Consider the following 22705-nt stretch of genomic DNA (forward strand, 5'->3'; position numbering starts at 1 on the left):
AGGGAATGGCAAAGGACACACTGACAAAGGAGATTAATCAGAACTGACGTTGACAAGCACTGTGGCAATTGGACAATTAAAACAGACATTCGGATGGTGGGAGAAGAAGAACAAACTGGGGAGGAGGGTAGATAGATTGGTGCAGCAGTGAAGGAATGAAAACCCAAAATCCCTGTAAATGTTCATTAAAACTAATAAAATTTAATAATTTAAAAATAATATTTTAACATACTTTGATTCAATCTATCAGATATCAGTAAATACATTTGGAGATATCTCCAAAGAATAGATGATCTGTAGCAACAAAAAGAATCACAAGTCAACAGAATTTACTAGAATATTCCAGCCGCCCACCTATACAAAGAAGCGTAACACACGTGTCTGAGACAAGGGTGAGGCTGTTACTATAAATATATGTACAAATCACCTATTTTAATATCTATCACATAATGGGCCACTGGAATATGCTCATTATTAGTATCATTTTGTTAGTATAGAAAACCCTGAGATTATGTATAATAACAGCTATTGTTATGTGCTCAGTAGACAAATGTTATACAGCTATTCATATTAATATTAGTGATTTTGTTCTTTGTATCAGTAACATAATGGATTTATTTCAAGTATTTAAAATAATATTTCAAAGAATTTCCAAAGATGATAAAAGAGATAAATTGAGTACAAAGTTAAAAAAAATTAAAATCATCAACAGGAAAATGATGTCATTTTACTCACATCAATGTAACTGGCATTTATATAATTTGACCCTGGGTCGCCATTTATCTCAGAGAGTTCCACACGGTTATAATCATCTGTTTAGAGTAAAGAAAGTAAGTTGAATGTCAAACAACTGAGTAGCATCAGTATTTGGTAACTCAATTTGCAATGACTACTTACAAGGAAGGATGTCAACATAACGGTTTTTATTCTGGTTGAAGGACTTCCGAGCATCCTTGATAGAAAACTTGCTGAACACTCGTGGTATGCTCTGAAACACACAAAGTTTCTTGGAGTCACAGCAGATCCAGGGAAGACAATCCTCTCCCCTTGTCAGTTATCATTTGAGAAAATGAAATGTCCTGTAATATATTTCCTTTATACTGATAAACAAGTTGCATATAGTAATTAAATTTAATCTTGTTGGGAATTATAGAAATATAAAAGCCTTGTTTTCCTTAAAAAGTTAATGGTGGATTACAAAGAATATTAAGCTCACAAAAGAGTACTTTAGAATTAATCACTGCCACTTTAACAACCGTTTTGATACGTATCTTTAAGTGCCTGTCTAGAATACACATCCAAAGTCAGTCAAGTATATTTTATGACATAACTTCAAAATTGGTAAAGAATACAAGAAATCATTATTTCAAATTATTTACTTTTCGGTATAATGCCCTATGACCATGAGCTTGTAACCCTCTATGCGTCTAGTGTATAAATAATTGCTTTGACTAAGTTGGCGTACTGTATGAGATAATGAAAGAAAACAGTTCTAGAAATATTCTAAATTTCAATTATTCTGACAATTAAACAGGATTCCTCATCAGATTTTAAGAATGCACACACCTGAAATTCAGCCAGAAAAAGTCTTCCTTCATCAGCAATCTTTCTCTTGTAAGTTTCCAACAAAACATCTGCATGGATTGGCTCCACATTCATCAGTTGCTTTTCATCATCTTTAAATATATTAAAGATTCAGGACTAGTTTTATATCTACCTTTACAATGTTTATAATTAAACTTATAACTCTGATTCATTCCTTAGTCTTCTTTTCTTCTCAGACACAATTCCTGGGAAAACCCACTCAACCATTACCCAATAGATTCTACATCTCACACCTAAACTGTCTCCTGAGGTTTATGCTCTTTTCCACCAATTCTTAGGGAACTGGCTGAAAGTGAAGAATACCAGAAGAATGTCTATTTGTGCATCATTGACTATACAAAGATATTTGATTGTGTGGATCCTAACAAGTGGTGGCTCACTATGGGAATCCCAGAGCACTTACTTGTGCTCATACAAAACCTATACCTGACTGTTGTTCGAAAAGAACAGGCCAATACTTCATGGCTTAAAAGTAACAGTGAAAAGTGTCAGAGTTTTACTCCTTCTCCATATCTATTCAATCTGTATACCTAGCAAATTATTAGAGAAGTTGGACTTTATAAAGAGGAATGTGGCATCGGGATTGAAGAGGGATTTATCAATAAATTGTATTATGCAGATGATACAATCTTGCTTGTTGAAAGTGAGGGAGACTTGAAGCATTTGTTGCAAAAGATAAAAAAATATGGTCTTCAATATGGATAGCATTTCCATGTCAAGAAAACAAGGATTCTTACAACTGGGCCAATAAGCAACATCATGAAGGATGAAGAAGAAATTAAAACTGTCAAAAACGTCATCTTACTTGAATCCACAATTAACAGCCTTGGTACTAGCAGTCAGGAATTAAGAAGATGCATTGTACTGAGAAAGTCTGCAGTTAGGGAGCTCTCCAAAGTATTGAGGCGTAATGATGTCAGTTTGAGGACTACGATGTGTCTGATTCAGGCCATAGTCTTTCTGATAATTGCTATGCATCTCACAGCTGGACAATCAATAAGGCTGACAGAAGAATTGATGCCTTAGAGTTATGATGTTGGAGAAGAGTACTTACCATCCCATGGTCAGCCAAAAGAACAAAAAGGTCTTGGAGAGGGTGCAGCTGGAGTGCTCTTTAGAGGCAAAGATGATGAGGAGGCTTCGCCTCACATACTTTTGGCATGTTGCTAGGAGGGGCTATTCCTTGCAAAGAGGGTCATGATGCTTAGAAGGGTGGAGGGTAAGCAAACGAGAGGAAGTTCCTCAATCATGTGATTGATACGATGCCTGACTCAATGGGCTCTAGTGTGGCAGGAAGTGTGAAGATGGCACAAAATAGGAAAGAGTTTATATCTCTCATTCATAGGGTCACTGTGAGTCATACTTGACTTGATGGCACCTAACTAACTTAGGGAACTCACAATTACATGTTCCTCAAAATTCAAGATGTTCAAAAAGAAACTAATTTTCTATGATAGAATTTCATATCTCAGTAAATAGAATCACCATTCACAAATTAATTATTATTTCAATTGTCAGGTTTTCACAAACATGACCTTTCTCTATCCAACAAGTCTCTACTACCTGTGGCTTGCTCCAGAAACCACTAATCATCTTTGAATCTCTCTTGACAACCCCACCCTTGCTTCTAAAAGTTGGACAAAGGAGATCTCTGGTTGTACTTCCTTCAAGAGAGATTTGTGTATTCCATTTTGCAGTCCACAATATACCCAGTATTATTTTCCAACACCACAATTCAGTCATTGATTCTTCTTCACTCTCCCTTATTTGTTGTCCAACTACTACATGCAAGAGAAGTAATTGAAAAGACAAAGGGTTCTATCATCCTTGCTGTCTGTTGAGCACCTTGAAAACGTCTTTGAGCGCAAACTTTCCCAACCTAACAAGTCTTTTGATTTCTTTACTGTTGCTACCATGAGTGTTGATTGTGGATCCAAGCAAAATGAAATCTTTGACAATGTCAGTCATTCTTCATCTATCATAATGCTTTCTTTTGGTCCAGTGGTGGGGATTTTCATCATCTTGATACTAAGATGTAGCGCATATTGAAAGCTGTAGTCTTTGATCTTCCCAGTAACTGCTTCACTTTCCACAAGCAAGGTTGTGTCATCTCATTATGCAGGTTCTTTATGAATCTTACGCTAATCCTGACACCACACTCTTTTTAATTTTAGTACAGCTTCTTCAAGTATTTACTCAACATTCAAATTAAGTAGGTATAGAGAAAGGATTAAAACCCTGACACACTTTTCTAGATTTTAAGCAAAGCAGTCTTCCTTTATTCTATTTAGCTTTGAGAGAAGCACCATTAAGTATTCTGGAATTCCCCTTCTTATGAAAGTTATCTATAATTTGTTATGATCTACTCAGTAAATGCTTTGCATAATCAATGAAACATAGTAAGTATTTTTAGTTGTAAATAAAACACAAACATTTATATTCTACTAGAGGAGATTAATCAAGATATGAGTGAGTAAATACATAGTACCATGACAGACAGAAAAACTAAGCTTCTACACAGAGACATTGTATTTGCCCTTGCCCCTGGGAAGCCCTTCAATGACAAAGTAAAATAAGATGAAAACTTCTGATGATTTACTTCTCTTGAAAAAAAACAAATATTTTTATCAGAAACTATCTATGGTTTTTCCAGCTCTCTCTGCTTTGTTTTTGTTATGTGCCATTGGGTTGGAATTGAAAAAGCTGAAGCTGTCAGCAGGTTTTCAAGCAGGTTTTTCAGAGGTAGTAAATCACATAGGAGGAGACTGTCCATCTTTCTCTCATGGACCAGCCATGGATTCAAGCCATATGCCTTTAAAATCTCAGCATAATTACTTATCAATAAGCCACCAGAGCTGCCTCTTTACAGAACAAAAATCATGTTTTAGCAAAGAACTAAAATGGAAATAAATTTTTAAAAAGAAATTTGTTTTTCCCTCCTGAGTCAAATTGCTCTGTCTATAAATGTTCCTTCAAGTGAGATTGACCACCTAAGCTTTTGAGAACTTGAAAACGTTTGCCACGTTTTTCTCTCTTTAATGTTAATTCAGTGTTATCTTTCATCTGTCTTGTTTTTCAATCTAGTGTTTCCCTATATCTATATAAATCAATATTTTCCTCTCCCCATGCACTGTTTCACACCTTCTTTTTCCCAGTAGAGCCATACATATAGAGCCAAAATATATGGCATTTATCACATTACTCTTTTTAGGAACAGAATGTATGGACTGTCACAGTAACATTCTCTGTATCTGGTACAATAATTTATATACATTTGTCATTTCCTAGATATTGATTGCTGAATAAGTGAATTTAAAATTCATTAAAAAGGAAATTGGGTTAACTTAACAACACTGAACTCTTGTGTAAATTGTATCAATTAAAATACAAGATATGGGTTAAATATCAGTTAAAAATTTTCAAACTTACCCCTTTCAACAAGTTCCTGCTGTTCATCTAAATTGCTGTGGAAATAAGAAACATAAGTATTTTTTTAAGGAAGATAGGGTTCAGTTAGTACTCAATATATTTATTAATCAATGACTATTTGGGGGAGGGAAGAAGGAAAGAAGTTAGGATAAAATGAGAGAAAATAGACGTAGTTATAAGGGACAGGGAAGAAACAAGAAAAAAGTCAGCTAGGAATTGACTGTAAAACTCAGATGTGTGACATAACTATTTTATTAAAGACCTCTTGCAGGCTTACTGCATTATACATTGAATTGCTAACCTAAGGATTGCTAGTTCAAATACACCAACTGTTCTGTGAGAATAAAATGGCATAATACAAATGCATGTTAATATTTGCATTCTCGAAAATAATGATATTGGCTAGCCATGAGTCTGACTGTATTGGTGAACATTAATTTAATTGTTGTTCTTCTTCTTCGTAAAGTGTGGGCATTTAGGGCTATTTACGGCTATTTTGTTGTGTTGTACGTGCCATCAAGTCACCTGCGACTCATAGAAACTCAGTGTACAACAGCCCTAAACCCTGCTCTGTCCTGTGCCAGCCTCATCGTCTCCAACTCACTCACCCCCATTATTCCAGTCACTGTATCAATCCTCCTCATAAAGGGTTTGCCTTTCCTGCACTGTCCCTCCACCCTCCCAAGCATGATGTCCCTCTCCAAGGACCGTTCCCTCCTTGCAACATGTCCAAAGCATGTCAGATGAAGCTTCAGAATCCTTACCTCCAAGGAGCAGCCTGGTTTCACCGTCTCCAGGAAGAACCTGTTTGTTCTCTTAGCAGTCAATGGTGTATTCAATATTCTTCTCCAGCAACACAGCTCAAAGGTATTAATTCTCCTTCTATCATCCCTAGCCATTGTCTAGCTTTCTGATGCATAGCAAGTAATAAAGACCATGACCTGTATCAGGTGCACCTTAGTCTCCAGAGAGACACCATTGCTCTTCAGTACTCTGGAGTGGTCCCTGACAGCAGACTTTCCCATTGTGATACGTCTTTTAGTTTCTTGGCTGCTGGTGCCAAGAGTATTGACTGTGGAACCAAGCAAACGAAAACTGTTAACAATCTCAATCTCTTCACCGTCCATCCTGATGCTGCCTATTGGCCCAGTGGTAAGATTTTGTCTTCTTGATATTGAATCTCAATCCCTATTGAAGGCTGCAGTCCTTGACCTTTTGTAGCGAGCAATTCAGGTCCTCTTCAGTTTCAGCAAGCGGGGTAGTGTCATCTGCATAATGCAGATTGTTGATGAATCATCTATTAATCCTGATGCCACACTTCTCATATAGCCCAGCCTCCTGGATAATCTGTTGTGCATATAGGTTAAAAAGTTATGGAGATAGGACACATCCCTGGCGTACACCCTTCCCAATTTTGAACCATGCAGTGTTCCCTTGTTCTGTTCTGATGACAGCCTCCTGGTCCAAATATAGGTTTCACATTAACAAGATCAGGTATTCTGGGATTCCCTTTCTTCTCAGAGTCAGCCACAGTTTGTTGTGATCCACATAGTAAAATGCCTTTGCATAATCAACGAACCAAAGATAAACATTCCTCTGGTATTCCCTGCTTTCAGCCAAGATCCCTCTAACATTAGTTACAATATCTGTAGTACCACGGCCCTTCTAAACCCAGACTGGACTTCTGATAGTTCTCTGTTGATGTGTTATTCCGGTTATTTCTGGATAATCTTCAGCAGAATCTTGCTTTCATGTGATATTAATGATATTGTTCAATAATTTACACCCTCTGTTGGGTCACTTTTCTTTGGAATGGGGACAAATACAGATCTCTTCCAGTCAGTTGGCCAGCTGGCTGTCCTCCAGATTTCTTGGCACAGCTTGGTGAGCACATGTAGGTAAGCATCTGTTAGTTGCAATATGTCAATTGGTATACCACCTATTCCTGGGGCCTTATTTTTTTGCCATTTCCTTCAAAGCAGCTTCCTTTATCTCCATAGGCTATTGCTCATATATTGTTTTATGAAATTCTTGTGTCTGCCAATTCCTTTTGGGACAGTGACTCTTTATATTCTTTATACCCTCATTTAATATTTTCTGGATCATTTAATATTCTGCCCAAAGCATCCTTAAGTATAGCAACTCGAGGTTTGAATTTATTCTTAAGCTCCTTGAGCTTAAGAAATGCTGAGTAATTCAACCCTTTTGATTTTCTGACTCCAGCTCCTTGCTTATTTCATTGCAATGTTTTACTTTGTCTTCCCATTCTGCCTTATGGCTATAAACACAGAAAGAAATATAAGTGCTTCCCCAGATATTCCCTCCCCCATTTCTTTGGCTTTTTTTTAAACTTTCTATAGATATCTTACCTATTACGTTCTAAAGCAACAAAAAATTTTCACTGGTCATTATAAAAGAAGTTCATAGCATTATAAGTATTTATAGAAAACATTAAGATTTCATCTACACCAATTAGGACTTAGAAACAAATTAAGACTTGTACACAAATGTTCACAGCTACATTATTCACCATCACAAGAACATGAAAACAACCCTAAATGTCCAACCACAATTGAATGGATTGAGAAATTGTGGAACATTCACACAATGGAGTACTATGCAGCATTCGGGGCAATAATTTTGAAAAATGCTATGACTGCACCCTTCAATTTGTATTGAAACTCAACATCAAGAAAAGAAAGATTCTCACCACTGGGCCAATTGGCAGCATCAGTATGAATAGTGAAGACATTGAGATAGTTAACAGTTTTAGTTTACTTGGCTCCACAGTCAACACTCTTGGTAACTACAGCCAGGAAATCAAGAGATGAATTGCATTGGAAAAGTCAGCTGTGAGGGACCTCTCAAGAGTACTAAAAAGCAATGATGTCAGGCTGGAGACTAAGGTGCACCTGATCCAGGCTATGGTCTTGGCAATTACTTGCTATGCATCAGAGAGTTGGACAGTGACTAGGAATAATAGAAAGAGAATTGATACCTTTGAGCTGTGGTGCTGGAAAACAGTGTTGAATATACCATGGACTGCTAGGAGAACAAACAGGTTTGTCCTAGAAAGGGTGAATCCAGAATGCTCCTTGGAGTCAAGGACTCTAAAGCTTCGCCTGACATACTTTGGGCATGCTGCAAGGAGGGACTGGTTCTTGGAGAGGGACATCATGTTTGGGAGAGTGGAGGGATGGCAGAGGAGAGGAAGACTCTCGATGAGATGGATCGATTCTGTGAGTGGAGTGGTGGGAATGAGTGTGTTTGAGACAGTGAGGTTGGCACAGGATAGAACGGCGTTTAGGGCTCTTGAACATAGGGTCGCTAAGAGTCACAAGTAACTCAATGGCACGTAACAACAACTACATAACTCAGGAGAGTTTGAAGAGCATTATGCAGAGTGAATTAACACAGCTTCGTAAGAACAAATACTGAATAAGACCATTATTGTAAAAATAGAAAGATAACTAGTAAAACATGTACAGGAACTCTAGGGGTTAGGGAGTAAAGCGGTGAAGATAGGTAGTGGTGAAACCACAGGGCTGCACAGTTTGGTGGGTGGAGGGAGGTAGGGGAAGCATATGCTAGGGATCCAGGCAAAAAGGCAATGGGCAAGGTCTAATGGTGATTGATTTTATAAAATAAGATTAAAAATTATATTTTATTTAAAATTATTAAAATATAATTAGAAATAATGGAAAAAAGAAAACCCAACAAAAATTAGAAATATAAAAGCAGAGTTAATGTTAGGTTGTTGCTGTTTTTGTTTGGTTTTTTTAAGTTCAATTGTCAAATGAACTTCAAATTATGCTGACGGAAATTACATTTTTTTTCTCTCTTATCTGGTTCATTCTTTATGCTTGCATAGTTATTGTCATTTCTTTTTTTAAAGCAGCTCTTACCAAGATCTTCTCTTATGCAGGTCATAGATTTTGTAGAGAACAACAAGCAAGGCTATTGATGTCACAACAATCAGAAATACCAGAAATATTATCAGTGCTTTATCATTATCTAGAAATGAAGAAAAACACATTCGGAAATCTTATTATATTAAATATTTTGTTAGATTATTTGAAAAAGAACTGTAGAAGTTCATGTATTAAAACAATATGAATGAATGAAATATAATAATAAACAAATTGCTGCATGTAAACCAACAAAAAATAAAATCTTTTTTAAAAAGTTATAAAGGAAGATTTTTTTAAAGAATAAAGAAAATTATGTGTATATATTAAATAAAAGAAATAAAGTGTTCTCCAAAAAGCTCATATATTTTATGTTTTCAATTATTAGAGGTTTTATAATAGCAAAAAAGAAAATAAATTCTCGATTTTGTAAATTTTATATAAACCATGCAGGACCAAACCCCCTCATTTATATGTAAAGAGAGCAATTTAGATCTAGAAGAGTAACGTTCTTGCTTTTGTTTAAATAACAAGCAGCTCATTGTCACAGAATAGAAACCCACTCATAACTGACCCTCCAGTGGGTTTTTAAAAGCTGTAAATCACATGGAGGAGATTGCTTATCTTTGTCCCTTGAAGCAACTGGTAAATTTGGATCACCTGCCCTTGAGTTGGCATTGCAAGTCCTTTACCACCAGGCAACCAGAGTTCTTTTAAATAGTGTTCTTTTATGAAAATAATATTGTTTTGGTTCCATTCTCTTTTGCTCAGTGAGTCGTTTCGAAAATATCAAAGAGATAATCTACTTGGTATAATTCTCAAAAAGAAAGCCACATTGTTAAGTATTATATGCAGAAGTGCACTTGCTTTTCATACACATAAATAGAGCCACTTAAAGAGCAGTCTTCTCAGGTTCAGATCCTAGCTATACACCTTCCTGGTTGGGACTCTGGTCACAAAGAATTCCTGTTATGTTCATGTCTACGTTTCCTCAGCTCCTAAACTATGGTTAAATGAATAGATTTTGAGTAAACACTTGGAAAACATCCTGGAACACAGTTAGGTATTAACTATAAATTATTAGGGAGCTCCAGTAACAGTAGTAAAGAGTTGCACAGCCAGTCCAATGGCTAACAGTTCAAATCAACCAACTATTGCATGGAAAAATGATGGGCTATTTCTATCTGTGCAATTCACTGTCTGAAAAACCTGTCTGAGGGTCAGATTGTTGTTCTTACTGAACTCTACATACAATATACACTATTAAAAATATTTTTTAGTGTTACTGTGACCCAAGTTCTGTTCTAGTCATTTAGGAAACGTAAGAGAACAAGCCAAGGATCCTTCGCTCTCATGAACTTATCTTCCAGTGAAGATGGCAGATAATAAACAATAAATATAAGAAATAAAAAAATTATAAAGTAGCTTAGAAGACAAGGTGCAAAGATAAAAAGGAAAATGATAAGGACATCGGAGGCTATGAGGAGTACTAGATTACATCAAGAAAATGATCAGATATGTCAGGGACATTCACTGAGGTAAGGGAGTTAGGCAAGCTAATACCCAGAAGTTTGTATTCTAGGCAAAGGGACTCCCAAGATGAGGACTCAAGAGTAGGAAAAAATAGCAAAAATTCCAATGAGACTGGAAAGAAATAAGTGAGGAGGAGGACAGTAGGAGATGTGACGTGAGAGGATCTGATTATTTCAGCTTTTTAAAATATTTTAAGAATATTTCAGATTTTACATTGTGGGAAATTATAGCCTCTGCTAGCTTTTTTATTAGAGTTATATAGTTTCATTCATGTTTTACAAGCATTTGTAAGACAATTTCATGAGAATGCTATATTCTAGGCCAGAGGTGAAAATAGTCAGACTAGTTAGTAACTCTGTTGTTGTCATTGTTGTTCTGTGTGTTGTGTTGTTCCATTGTTGACTCAGACTGACTCATATCTGAGCCTCCAGTAGGTTTTCAGAGGCTGTACATTGCTCATCTTCCTCCTGTGGAGTGGCTGGTGAAGTCAAACTGTGTGCCTTTGGAATGACAGCCCACTCCTTACCACTAGACTATCAGTAGCTCTGAAGTGGGAGGTAAATGGCTAAATGGAATTGGAATTAACTGGAATCAGCAAGGCTGTGAGATTTGAAACTTTAAAATCATTATTAGGCATCCAGTTGTAAACACAGAATTAGAGGGCTATACGAATAAAAGAATATCTGACTGTTAAACTCCATCCGGATAGGAAGATTTATATTTGAACTGCATCCACTTAGGGAGCTCCGGTGGCCTAGTGGTAATTTCCTATGTGATTAACAGTCTCTGAAAACACTCTGGAGAGTCAGCTATTAGCACATTCCAACTAGATAGTTCACAATGACAAAATTATCTTGGGAAGTTGTTGCTTTGAGATTTCCAGAAGTACCACCCTTTGGTAACTGGACATACCTTCACTGACATCTCTGAAAGTTTTGGTCATGAGAATGTTATTAGAGAATAAAAACAAAATCCTCAGTTATCACCAAGTCAATTCTGATTTATGGTGATCCCATGAGTGTCAAATACAACCATGCTGTGTATAGGATTTTCAATGAACAAAATATTTTGGAAGGAAATCACCCAGCTTTCACATACTGTTTCTTATTTGGAATAGGGAACTTCTAAATCAGAGTTTTCCCTACCACACAAATAAAGTCTTCCATCCTGTTGGTTTCATTTCTGTGAGAGTCAGATAACAGTATCTAGGTGATGGTAGACTGACAGACATTTTAAATAGCCTATATAGGTGTGTGAGTTTGAAACACTCCTTTGAGTCTAAGACTCCAAAACTGCTAAAAATTATTTACATAATAAAAGAAGGATTCAATGAAAAGAAAACTTTAATGTGGAAATGGATCACCAACACATTTGTATAATGTATACTAGTATAGTCTTTATATTTTGCATTTAACACTTCATAGAAATTTGTAAAGTAGTTTGGAAAATAAGTTATTTTTTGCAAGTCTTCTTGACTTTGGAAAATAAACTTTCAGTGATTATGTTTGTGCATGTGTATGCAAGACAGAAGGTCAGATAAATGGTAATGACAATAACAGAAATAGACTAGGGTTGATCACACAGCATACAGAAGTTTAAATTATTGGATTTCACCTAAGGAGTAAACAAATTGACAAAGTTTAAAGCTATGTACTCAGTGTTCTCTCTGCTTAGAATCCTATCAATTAACACAAACCATTGCAATCAGTTGGTTTGGGGCTCAGTCTGCCTAAAGAACATTTCGAACTACTCTTAATTGGGAGTGGTATAGGGGCTTAGTCTCAAAAAGCTGCACTGCAATCAGAAGGCATGTGGTTTGAGGCCACTAGCTGCTCCGCGGAAGAAAGATGAGTAATTTCCTCCTGTATGATTGATTAACGGCCTCTGTAAACCCACCAGAGAGAGGGTCAGCTATGGGTCAGTTCTGACTCACAACAACAACCATAAAAGTTTTCAATGTTGTAAATCTTTACAAAAGCAGATTCAACATTTGTAGCCTGTGGAGTGTCTGGTAGAGGCACATAACCAATCTTTTGCTTTGCAGGTTAATATTTTAAACATGGTACCATCAGGGTTCGTTTATATCAGTAACACCAAAATCTACTGATTGCTACTCAAAAGCAACCCTCCATTAAGTTTCTAAAGTTGTAAATCTTTACAATAAGAGACTTCGCATCTTTTTTTCTGCAGGGCAGCTGTTTTATTTGAACCTCTGACCTTTTAGTTAGCAGCCCTATGTGTTATGAAATACTGCACCATTATGTATTTTGCCAGTAACCAAAACATGAGTGGTTCAAATCTACCAGATGGTATTCTGGAAGAAAATAGTCAGTCTCCTCTCATAAAGATTTATAGCCTTAGAAACCAGAGGGAAGGTTGCTATTGGTTAGAATTACCAGACAGCAGTGAATTTGTGCTTTTTTCCTATCAATGTTGTTGTGGTGTACCGTTGTGTCAGAACCTCCAGTGGCTTCAGAGGCAATAAATTGCAAAAAAGGAGAATGTCCTTTTTCTCCCATAGTGGATGGTGTATTCAAACTGCATACTATTGCATTGGCAGCATAATTCCTTACCACAAAGCCCTGATGTTATCAGTAAAGTTAATAGCTCTAGACAGAATAAGATAGAAACTTTTTTTTTTCATAAATACAGGAAAGTATTTAATGGGCTGGAAATGTAAATTGTTACAAGTGACTACACTGTTAAAAAGAGAATGAGTAGGGAGTGGTGTGGCAAAGCCGTTATTTTTATTCAAATAATGAAATTTTAATTTGCTTTATTTTGTCTAAGGGCTACTTTATTTTGATAAAAAAAATGGCAATGTTTATGGCAAAATACTAAACAGTCATATTGTTGCTGTTGTGAGAGTTATAGTAATTTATTTCAATGAAATACATAAAAATGTACACTTAACATCTACTTCTATAAAAAGTACATTGAAAGGAAAAATAAGATAAAACATGTAATAACCTCAGAATATTACCAGCAATAAAGAAACTAACATGAAAGAAATATCACACAAAAGCAGAATTTAATAATCTACAAAGTTATGACTTCTTATGTATTCTTTTATGAAGTCAGTAGCCATTTGCTAATTAATTACTCATTTCCTAATCTCAGTTGAGGGAGGTCTGATGGTCTAGCTTGTAAGGATTTGCCCTGCTAATGAAAAATGCTAGCCACTGTATATGTGTAGGAGAAAAGTAACTTAATGCATCAGGTATGAGTTGGTTCTGAATCCAATGCAATGAGTTCTAGCTTTAGGAATCTGAATTTAAATATTTGATGGGGCAGTAATTAAGCACTTAATCCCTAACAAACAGTTGGCAGTTTGAAATCACACACTCAGCTCTTCAGTGGAAGAAAGACCCAGTGATTTGCTTCCCTAAAGCTTCTCTCTCCTTTTCTCTCAAGACTGACTCATAGTGGATTCTCCAGTGGCTTTTCAGAGACTGTAAGTCTGATTGGAGGAGATTTTCCATCTTTCATGAAGCAACTGGTGGTTTTGAATCACTTGTCCTTGGGATGGCAACACAACCACTTACCTCCTAAATATAACTCTTTGGGCAATTTTATACTTTCACATAGGGCTATTTGTCAGGCAAGAGACAGTCCCTAACTGCAACAATATCTTAATTTAAGACATTGGGTTTTAATATGTTGTCTACAGTATATAATGTGTACATAAAGGATATCACTTAAATAATTTTAATGAGCTAGATAGTGAAATAGCTGTTAAATATTTAAATATTAAACATCTTATTATTTAAAATGAAATTAAAAATTTTATTATACAGACAGAAAGAATAACAAAAAGGTTAGTAGTGACTTACAAGATGTTGACTGAATAGCAGACTTTGGTGCTCCACACTTTTGGCTATTGCAAAAAAAGACCTAAATATTAGCAACAAAAAGAGAAGAAATTAGCTTTCTAATGGACACATATGGTAATGAACAGCCTATATGATCTATATCATTCAATGTTCCTTATTTTTATATATTTTTATACTTTTATTTCACTTTGGGTTTCTCTAAGTTAAAAGCTGAAATTTCAAGATAATTTAAGTTTGTGTTGTCAAATATTTTATACAAGAATGTAATTTGGAACAATATGATATACAAAATGTTTTGCCCTTTAATCAGTAATCATAATTAGAAAAAATAAATAAAATATCTTATGCATGGCTGATGGGTTTGAAAAGCTATACAACCACTATGGAAGGCAGTCTAGTATTTCCTAAAAAAAAACAGAATATAGAAATATCAGATGACCAAATTTTTTTTATATATAGATAACTAATACCAATAAAATTGCAATTACAAAGTTGTAAACCATCCTCTTAAATAGTACATCCATTAAAAAATTTCCAAGTTATGTTTTTAGAAATCCAAACTAAAAAAAAGTTACTTACAATAGAATTACATTTCAAAAAACAATTTATTAAATTGTATGTACAGGTACTATAAATAAGTGACAAAAACTATTGTAGGACACAGGGAAATGTTATTGCCGTTGTTATGTGCCATCAAGTAGCCTGCAACTCATACTATCCCTATGTACAATTGCTCTGAACCCTGCCCTATCCTAAGCCAATCTCATCATCTCTGACAAACCTATTCCCATTCACTGAGTTACTCCATTCCTCTCCAGGTCTTTTTTTCTCTTGTGCTGTCCTTCCAAACTTCTGAGCATGATCTACTTCTCCAAGGACTTATCCCTCTTGGCAACATGGCAAAAATATGTGAGACAGAGCTTCAAAATCCTTGCCTCCAAAGAGAGACTTGGATTCATGTTCTCTAGGACAGATTTGTTTATTCTCTTGGCTGTCCACAATATGTCCAACACTGTTCTCCAGCATCAGAAGACAAAAACATCAATTCTTTTTCTAGCATCCTTAGTCATTGTTTAGCTCCCTGATGTAATTGCAAAGACCAAGGCCTGGATCAGGTGCACTTTACTTTCCAGACTGACTTTGTTGGTCTTCTAATCAAGAGAAGTACCTGACAGAAGACTTTCTAATGCAATTAATCTTTTTATTTCCTGACTGCTGGTGCCAAGAATGTTGATTGTGGAACCCAGCAAGCTAAAATTGTTCACAATCAACAACACTCTTCTCTATAATGATGCTGCCAATTAGTCCAGTGGTAAGGATCTTTGTTTCTTGACATTGAGTTTCAATCTATATTGAATATTGCAGTCATTGACCATCTACAACAAATATCTCATGCCCTCCGCAGTTTCAGCAAGCAAGGTTGTATCATCTGCATAATGCAGATTATTGGTAAGTCTTCCTCCAATCCTAATACTATATTCCTCCTCATAAAGCCCAGCCTCCCAGCTGATCTTTTCCACATTAGATTGAAAAGGTATGGAGATAGGATCCATCACTGGTGCACACCATTCCTGATTCTGAACCATGAGGTGTTTCCTTGTTCTGTTCTGATAATGGCTTCCTGGTCCAAGTAAAAGTTTCAAATAAGAACAATCAAGTGTTTTAAATTTCCCATCCTTCTAAAAGTTAACAATAATATTTTTGCAATCCACACAGTCAAATGTCTCTGTATACTCAATTAAACACAGACAGATATTCCTCTGGTACTCTCTGCTTTTGTATAAGGTCTATCTAACATTGGATATAATATTCATAATGTCACAGCATCTTCTAAACCCAGCTTGCACAACCAGTAGTTCTCTGCTGAAATAGTAATTTTTGAATCATCTTCAGCATGATCTTGCTTGCGTGTGATATTAGTTATGCTGTTTGATGATTTACACACTCTATCAGTTCACCTTTTTTTTTTTTTAAATGGGAATAAATATGTATCTTTCCCAGTCAGTTGGACAGAGAGTTGTCCTCCAGATTTCCTGGCACAACCAGGTAAGTACATCCAGGGCAACATTTATTCATTAAAATATGTCAATTGGTTTGCCCTCAATTCCTGGGGCTTTATTTTTTATCAATTCCTTCAGAGCAGCTTCATCTTCCTCCTTAATCACCATTGCCTCTTGAACATAAATTGTTTCATGAAATTATCTTGTGTCAGCCAATTATTTTTGGTACAATGACTCCATCTTCTTTTGATGCTTCCTGGGATGTTCAACATTCTTGCCTCAGCCTCCTAAAGTATTCCAAATTAAGACTTAAACTTGTTCTTCAATTCCTCAGCTTAACAAATACCAAGTGAGTTTGTCGCTTTTGATTTTCCAACTCCAGTTCTTTACATATTTGATTATAATACTTTGCTTTGTCTTCCCAAGCTGCCCTTTGAAATCTTCTGTTGAGCTCCTAAAATTTCTTATTTCATCCCTTTGCTTTGGCTTTTTGGTGCTCTTCTGAAATATTCAGTCTATTCTGATGTCCATCTTGGTCTTTTCTTCCTCCTCTGTCTTTGTAATGACCTGTTGCATTCTTCATGGATTATATTCTTGATATCTTCCACAAATCATCGAGTCTTCGCCAACTAATATTCTATGCCTTAAGTCTTTCATCAAATCTTTAAATTCAGATGAGATAGATTCTAGGTCAAACTTTGGTTCTTTTAAATTTTGTATTTAGCTTCAGTTTGAACTTGCATATGAGAAATTGATGGTCTATTCCACAATCAGCAACTGACCTAGTTGTCACAGCTGATACTGAGCTTCTCCATAGATTCCCCCCCCCTCAGATGTAGTCAATCTGATGCCTGTATAGACCATTAGATGAAGTCTATATGTACAGCTGCTGTTTGTGTTTCTTATAAAGTTATTCACAATGAATATATCATTGATTGTACAAAATTCTGTCATTCTCTCTCCAGTTTAATTTCTGTCACCAAGTCCATGCTTCTTGAATATCAATCCTTCTTCCCTATTTCCAACTTTTGAAATCCAGTTACTCATAATCAATTCTTGTTGGTTTGATTGATTCCTGACTACAAAAGTTGTTAGAAGTCATCTATTTCCTCCTCTTTGGCTCTGGTTTTTGGTGCATATATTTGAATGATAGTGGTATAAACAGGTCTTCTTTGTATGTATAGGGATGTTATCCTGTCACTCACAACATTGTATTCCAAAGTAAAGCTAGAAGAGATCTCTTTAACTATAAATACCACCAGGAAATGTTACCAATGGACAATTCCAAGCTTAATCTTGTTTTGTTTATTTGAATTTTAGTTAATTAAAAGTAAAAACAAGGAGAGAAAAACAAAGGCCAAAGAAATTTAAATTCAAATCTATTAGAAAAATAAAATAAATTCTGGAAAAACAAAAGACAATAATTTGTCTTAATAAACAATTTCTTTTTAAATTAATTAAATAATTATTTAATTAATAATATATTAGCCAGGAACCACAATGCTCAGTAATACTGAAATTTTTTTCTGAAAACTATAAATTGAAAAGTTAAAAAAAATTATTTTAAGTATAATGGAAAAATAATTTTGAAAGGTTACAGGAGCAAATGGATAACAAAATAATCATCTTTTAATTAGAATCTTAAGGTGTTTTCTTTTAATACAGTATTAATCTATATTTTTTACAGAACTATTTGCAAACTTAAGAGAATCAAGGAAGAAAGAAGAACATGCAGCAGTGTCCAGAGATAAAAATTTTCACATATTTGAGAATGAATAGGCTGCCTGGAACTGAGTGGGAAATAGGGAAGCAGTGAGATAGACAGTTAATGCTATAGTAACAATACAAACTTTTTTTTAAACGGAGGCTATAAACTGAGGCTAACTGTGAAACTTACACTTGGACCAGGAAGCAGTCTTCAAAACAAAACAAGAAAATACTGCATGATTTAAAACAGGGAAAGGAGTGTGTCAGGGATGCATCTTGTCTCTATACCTTTTCAATCTATATGCAGAACAGATCATTTGGGAAGCTGGACTTTTTAAGAAGGAATGTGGAATTAGGATTGGAGAAGACTCATCAACAACCTATGCTATGCATATGACACAACCTTGCTTGCTGAGACAGAGGAGGGCCTGATCACTTGCTGAAAAAAGTCAAAGACTATTGTCTTCAAGATGGATTGAAGCTCAAAATCAAGAAGACAAAGCTTCTCACCACTGGGCCAGTTGTCAGCACCATGATATATGGAGAAGAGGTTGAGGTTGTTAACAATTAGAGTTTGCTCAAATACACAATCAACAGTGTTGGCACCAGCAGTCAGGAAATCAAAAGACAAATTATACTAGGAAAATCTTCTGTCAGAGGCCTCTCCAGAATACTGAAAAACAACGATGTCGGTCTAGAAACTAAGGTGCACCTAATCTGGGCCATGGTCTTTACAGTTACTTGCTACGCATCAGAGAGCTGGACAATAACTGAGGTTGACAGAAGAATTGATGCCTTTGAGTTATTGTGCTGGAGAAGAGTCTAGAACATACCATGGACTACCAAGAAAACAAATAAGTCTGTTTTGAACATACCATGGATCACCAAGAAAGCAAATATGTCTGGTTTTGAGAAGTTTAAACCAAGTTTCTGCTTGGAGGCTAGGATATTGAAACTCTGTCTCTTATACTTTTGGGCAGGAGGGACTGGTCCTTGGAGCAGGGCATTATGCTCAGAAGGGTGAAGGGACAATGAAGAAGAGGAACACCCCAGATAAGATGGATTAATATAGTAACCGGGGCAATAGAAGTTGGTAGGTTGTGGTCAGTGAGACTGCCTCAGGACAGGGCAGGCTTCAGAGCTGCTGTTCATAGGGTTGTTATGGGTCTCAGGTGACTCAACAGAACATAGCAACAACAACATAAATGCCCAAACTCACTCTAAACAGTTAAAAATATCTAGAAATACAATAATTTGGGGGCCATGGGAAGGAATGTAACAATTCCCTGAGAATTTGTCCATATTGAATTCATTTAGTATTTCTTCAGTTGAAGGAACTAAACAATAAATTCAAGCCTCGCATTGCAATATTTAAGGAAGCCATGCGCAGAATATTACATGATTTAGGAAGCATTAAAAGAAGATGGAAGGAGTATACAGAGTAACTCTACCAAAAATAATTGCCTGACACAGAAGAATTTCATGAAACAACCTATGATCAAGAGGCAATGGTGATGATGAAGGAAGTACAAGCTACACTGAAGGACTTGGCAAAAAACAAGACCCCAAGAATTGAAGGCAAACCAACTGACATATTTCAACAAATAGATGTTGCCATGGGCGTGCTCACAAGTTGTGCCAAGAAAAAAAAAAAAACCAAGTTGTGCCAAGAAATCTGGAAGACAACTGCCTGGCCAACTGGCTGGAAGAGATCCATATTTATTCCTAGGTGATCTGGCAGAGTATAGAAATTACAAAAAAAATCAATAATCTGATTATGCATGACACAACCTTGCTTGCGGAAAGTGAGGAGGACTTGAAGCACTTGCTGCAGAATCAAGCAATATAGCCTTCAGGGTGCATTGCATCTCAATGTCAAGAAAACACATATTTTTACCATTGGACCAACAGGCAACATCATAATGGATGGAGAGGAGATAGAAACTGTCCACGCCTTCATCTTGCTTGGATCAACAATTAACACCCTTGGTACCAGCGCTCAGGAAATAAAGAGACACATTGCATTGGGAAATTTTACAGTTAGGAATCTATCCAAAATATTGAAGATTAATGATGTCAGTTTGAGGACTAAGGTGCACCTGTTTCAGGACATAGACTTTTCAATCACTTGCTATGCACTTGAGAGCTAGACAATTAATATGGATGACAGAAGAAGAATTGGTGCCTTGAGCTGTGGTGTTGGAGAAGAGCACTGAACATCCCCTGGACAACCAAAAGAACAAGCAGATTTGTCTTGGAGAGGGTGCAGCCAGTGCTCTTTGGAAGCAAGAATGATAAGGCTTCAACTCATATACTTTGGTCATGTTGCTGGGAGGATCTACTCCTTGAAGAAGGACATGATGCTAGGAAGGGTAGAGGGTTGGGCGAGGAGAGGAAGACCCTTGACCAGATAAGATTGACATTGTGACTGCTGCAATGGGTTCCTTTATTTTTTATAAATAATTTTTTGTTATATCTTGGCTCACCAGATCTTTCTCCTTTCCTTTACCCATCCTTCCCTCCACCCATCAAATTGTGCAACACTATTATTAACAAACACCCCACACACACCTCATTTTATGTCAAGAAGTGTGAAGATGGCACAGGATAAAACAGAGTTCAGATCTTTTGTTCATAGGATTACTATGCATTGTACTCAACAATACCTAACAATAGCATCACCAATATAACACAGGAAAATCCTGCTGAAAAATATTCAGAACCTTCTGGAACAGTATATTGGTAGAGAACTACCAAAAATATAAGCTGGTTTTAGAAGAAGCCATGGCCCCAGACACATTATTGTTAATGTCAGATGGATTTTGGCTGAAAGCAAAGGGTACCAGAGAATTGTCTATATGTGCTTCACTGGCTATGTAGATCACAATAAATTGTGACTAAGTTTGAGGACAGTGAGGCTTCCAGAACACTTGATTGTGCTCATTTGAAGCCTGTGCTTAGACCAGGAGGCAGTCATTACAGCAGAGCAAGGAAGCATCCTATCTCCGTATCTTTTCAATATGCAGAACAAATCATTCAAAAGATTCATCTTTATGAGGAGGAGTTTGGCATCAGGATTGGAGGAAGAATCGTTAACAACCTATGTTATGAAGATGATACAACCTTGCTACCTGAAACTGAGGAGGATCTGAAGCACTTGCTGAAAAAAGAACAAGGACTGTAGTCTTCAGTATGGATTGAAGCTCAACATCATCAAGAAGACAAATATTCTCACCATGAAGCCAATTGTCAGCACCATGATGGATGGAGAAGAGACTGAGGCTATGAAACCAGCATCAGAAAATCAAAAGACAAGTTGCATTGAGGAAGTATGCTCTCACGGACCTCTCCAGAGTACTGAGGAGTAATGATGTCAGCCTAGAGACTAAAGTGTGCCTGATCCAGGCCATAGTCTTTACAATTACTTGCTATGCATCAGAGAGCTGAACAATGACTAAGGTTGACAGAAGAAATAATGCCTTTTAGTTGTGGTGCTAGAGATGAGAATTAAACATACCATAGACCACTAGGAGAACAACTAGGTCTGTCTTAGAAAGGGTGAAAACAAGTTTCTTCTTGGAGGCTAGGATTTTGAATAGCCATCTCACATAAGCTGGGCACGTGGCCAGGAGTGACAAGTCCTTGGAGAAGGGCATCATACTTGGAAGGGTAGAGGGACAGCACAGGAGAAAAAAACCCTGGAGAAGATAGAATGACATGATAGCTGGGGCAATGGGATTAGGTCTACAGAGCCAGTTAACTGGCTCAGGATAGAGCTGTTGTGTGTAATCACTATGAGTTGCAGGTGACTCGAAAGCACATTACCACCACCACAACAAAACACATTTTCCCCCTTTTGATCCAACAATTTAATTTCAAATGGAATTATAAACATTTCATTGATAAAAGACTCAATGATAAAAGAGGGTAACATTTTTTATGTTTACCTCTAAGAAAATTTATTTATAATATAGCAACCAACATAAGATAGAAAACAAAGAAACAAATACCTCATTGTCATTGAATGAATTCTGAATCATAGTGAGGATTCTAACTCAGACGGGGTTTCTAAAGACACAAATCTATCAGGAAGCAGAGAGCAGATTATCTATCTGTACCCTGTGAGTGGTTGCTTCTGAATATGTGACTTACTACTCCACTAGAACTTCTTAACATAGTGTGGTGTTAAACTTTTGAAAAATGGCTTCTCTTATTCACTGCCTTAGCCTCCCTCCCTCAGGGATGTGGTCACTAGAAGCCTCAACTGTTGACACATGGTTTTCTGTAAAACAGCTTTTTCTATATCATAACATCTGTGAGGCCAACATAAGAGAGAGAACTGACAAGACTATAGAGAAACTGGAGCAAAATGTAGCTTGAGGGAGCCAGAATTAAAGATTTTGTTTGCTAGATGACTGAAGGAAGAAGAGCTAACTTCTAAGAGACAAAGGATCCTGAACAATTGAGGAAACAAGAAACTTCTTGCATTTTTTTCTGCTAGCTTGAACCTGGACTTTCACTTGTTGTCTGAGAAGCTGTCTGAACTAATTGAGGAATTGTGTCAGACTGTTAATCTGTCTTGGGGCTGCTTTTCACTAAACCTGAACTTGCACTATGTAATAACCTTTGCCTTCCCCACTACTCAAAATGTTTCCCTAATAAATTCCTCAACTGTGAGCAAAGTCAAGTC

General features: G+C 36.4%; 1 protein-coding gene across 1 annotated transcript in view; it reads right to left on the bottom strand.

The window, feature by feature from the left end:
- PTPRC (protein tyrosine phosphatase, receptor type, C) overlaps window positions 1-22705 on the bottom strand; it is a 164314-nt gene that overhangs the window by 31165 nt on the left and 110444 nt on the right. Inside the window, exons 13-18 of the mRNA XM_006892116.1 lie at window positions 14309-14369; window positions 8940-9048; window positions 5035-5069; window positions 1567-1676; window positions 898-988; window positions 736-812 (exon numbers count right to left, since the gene is read on the bottom strand). Of these exons, the coding sequence (XP_006892178.1) occupies window positions 736-812; window positions 898-988; window positions 1567-1676; window positions 5035-5069; window positions 8940-9048; window positions 14309-14369 (483 nt within the window). The remainder of the gene's footprint in view (window positions 1-735; window positions 813-897; window positions 989-1566; window positions 1677-5034; window positions 5070-8939; window positions 9049-14308; window positions 14370-22705) is intronic.

This window comes from Elephantulus edwardii, unplaced genomic scaffold (genome assembly GCF_000299155.1).
Source record: "Elephantulus edwardii isolate Elephantulus edwardi_28Jun2011 unplaced genomic scaffold, EleEdw1.0 scaffold00110, whole genome shotgun sequence".
NCBI lineage: Eukaryota > Metazoa > Chordata > Mammalia > Macroscelidea > Macroscelididae > Elephantulus > Elephantulus edwardii.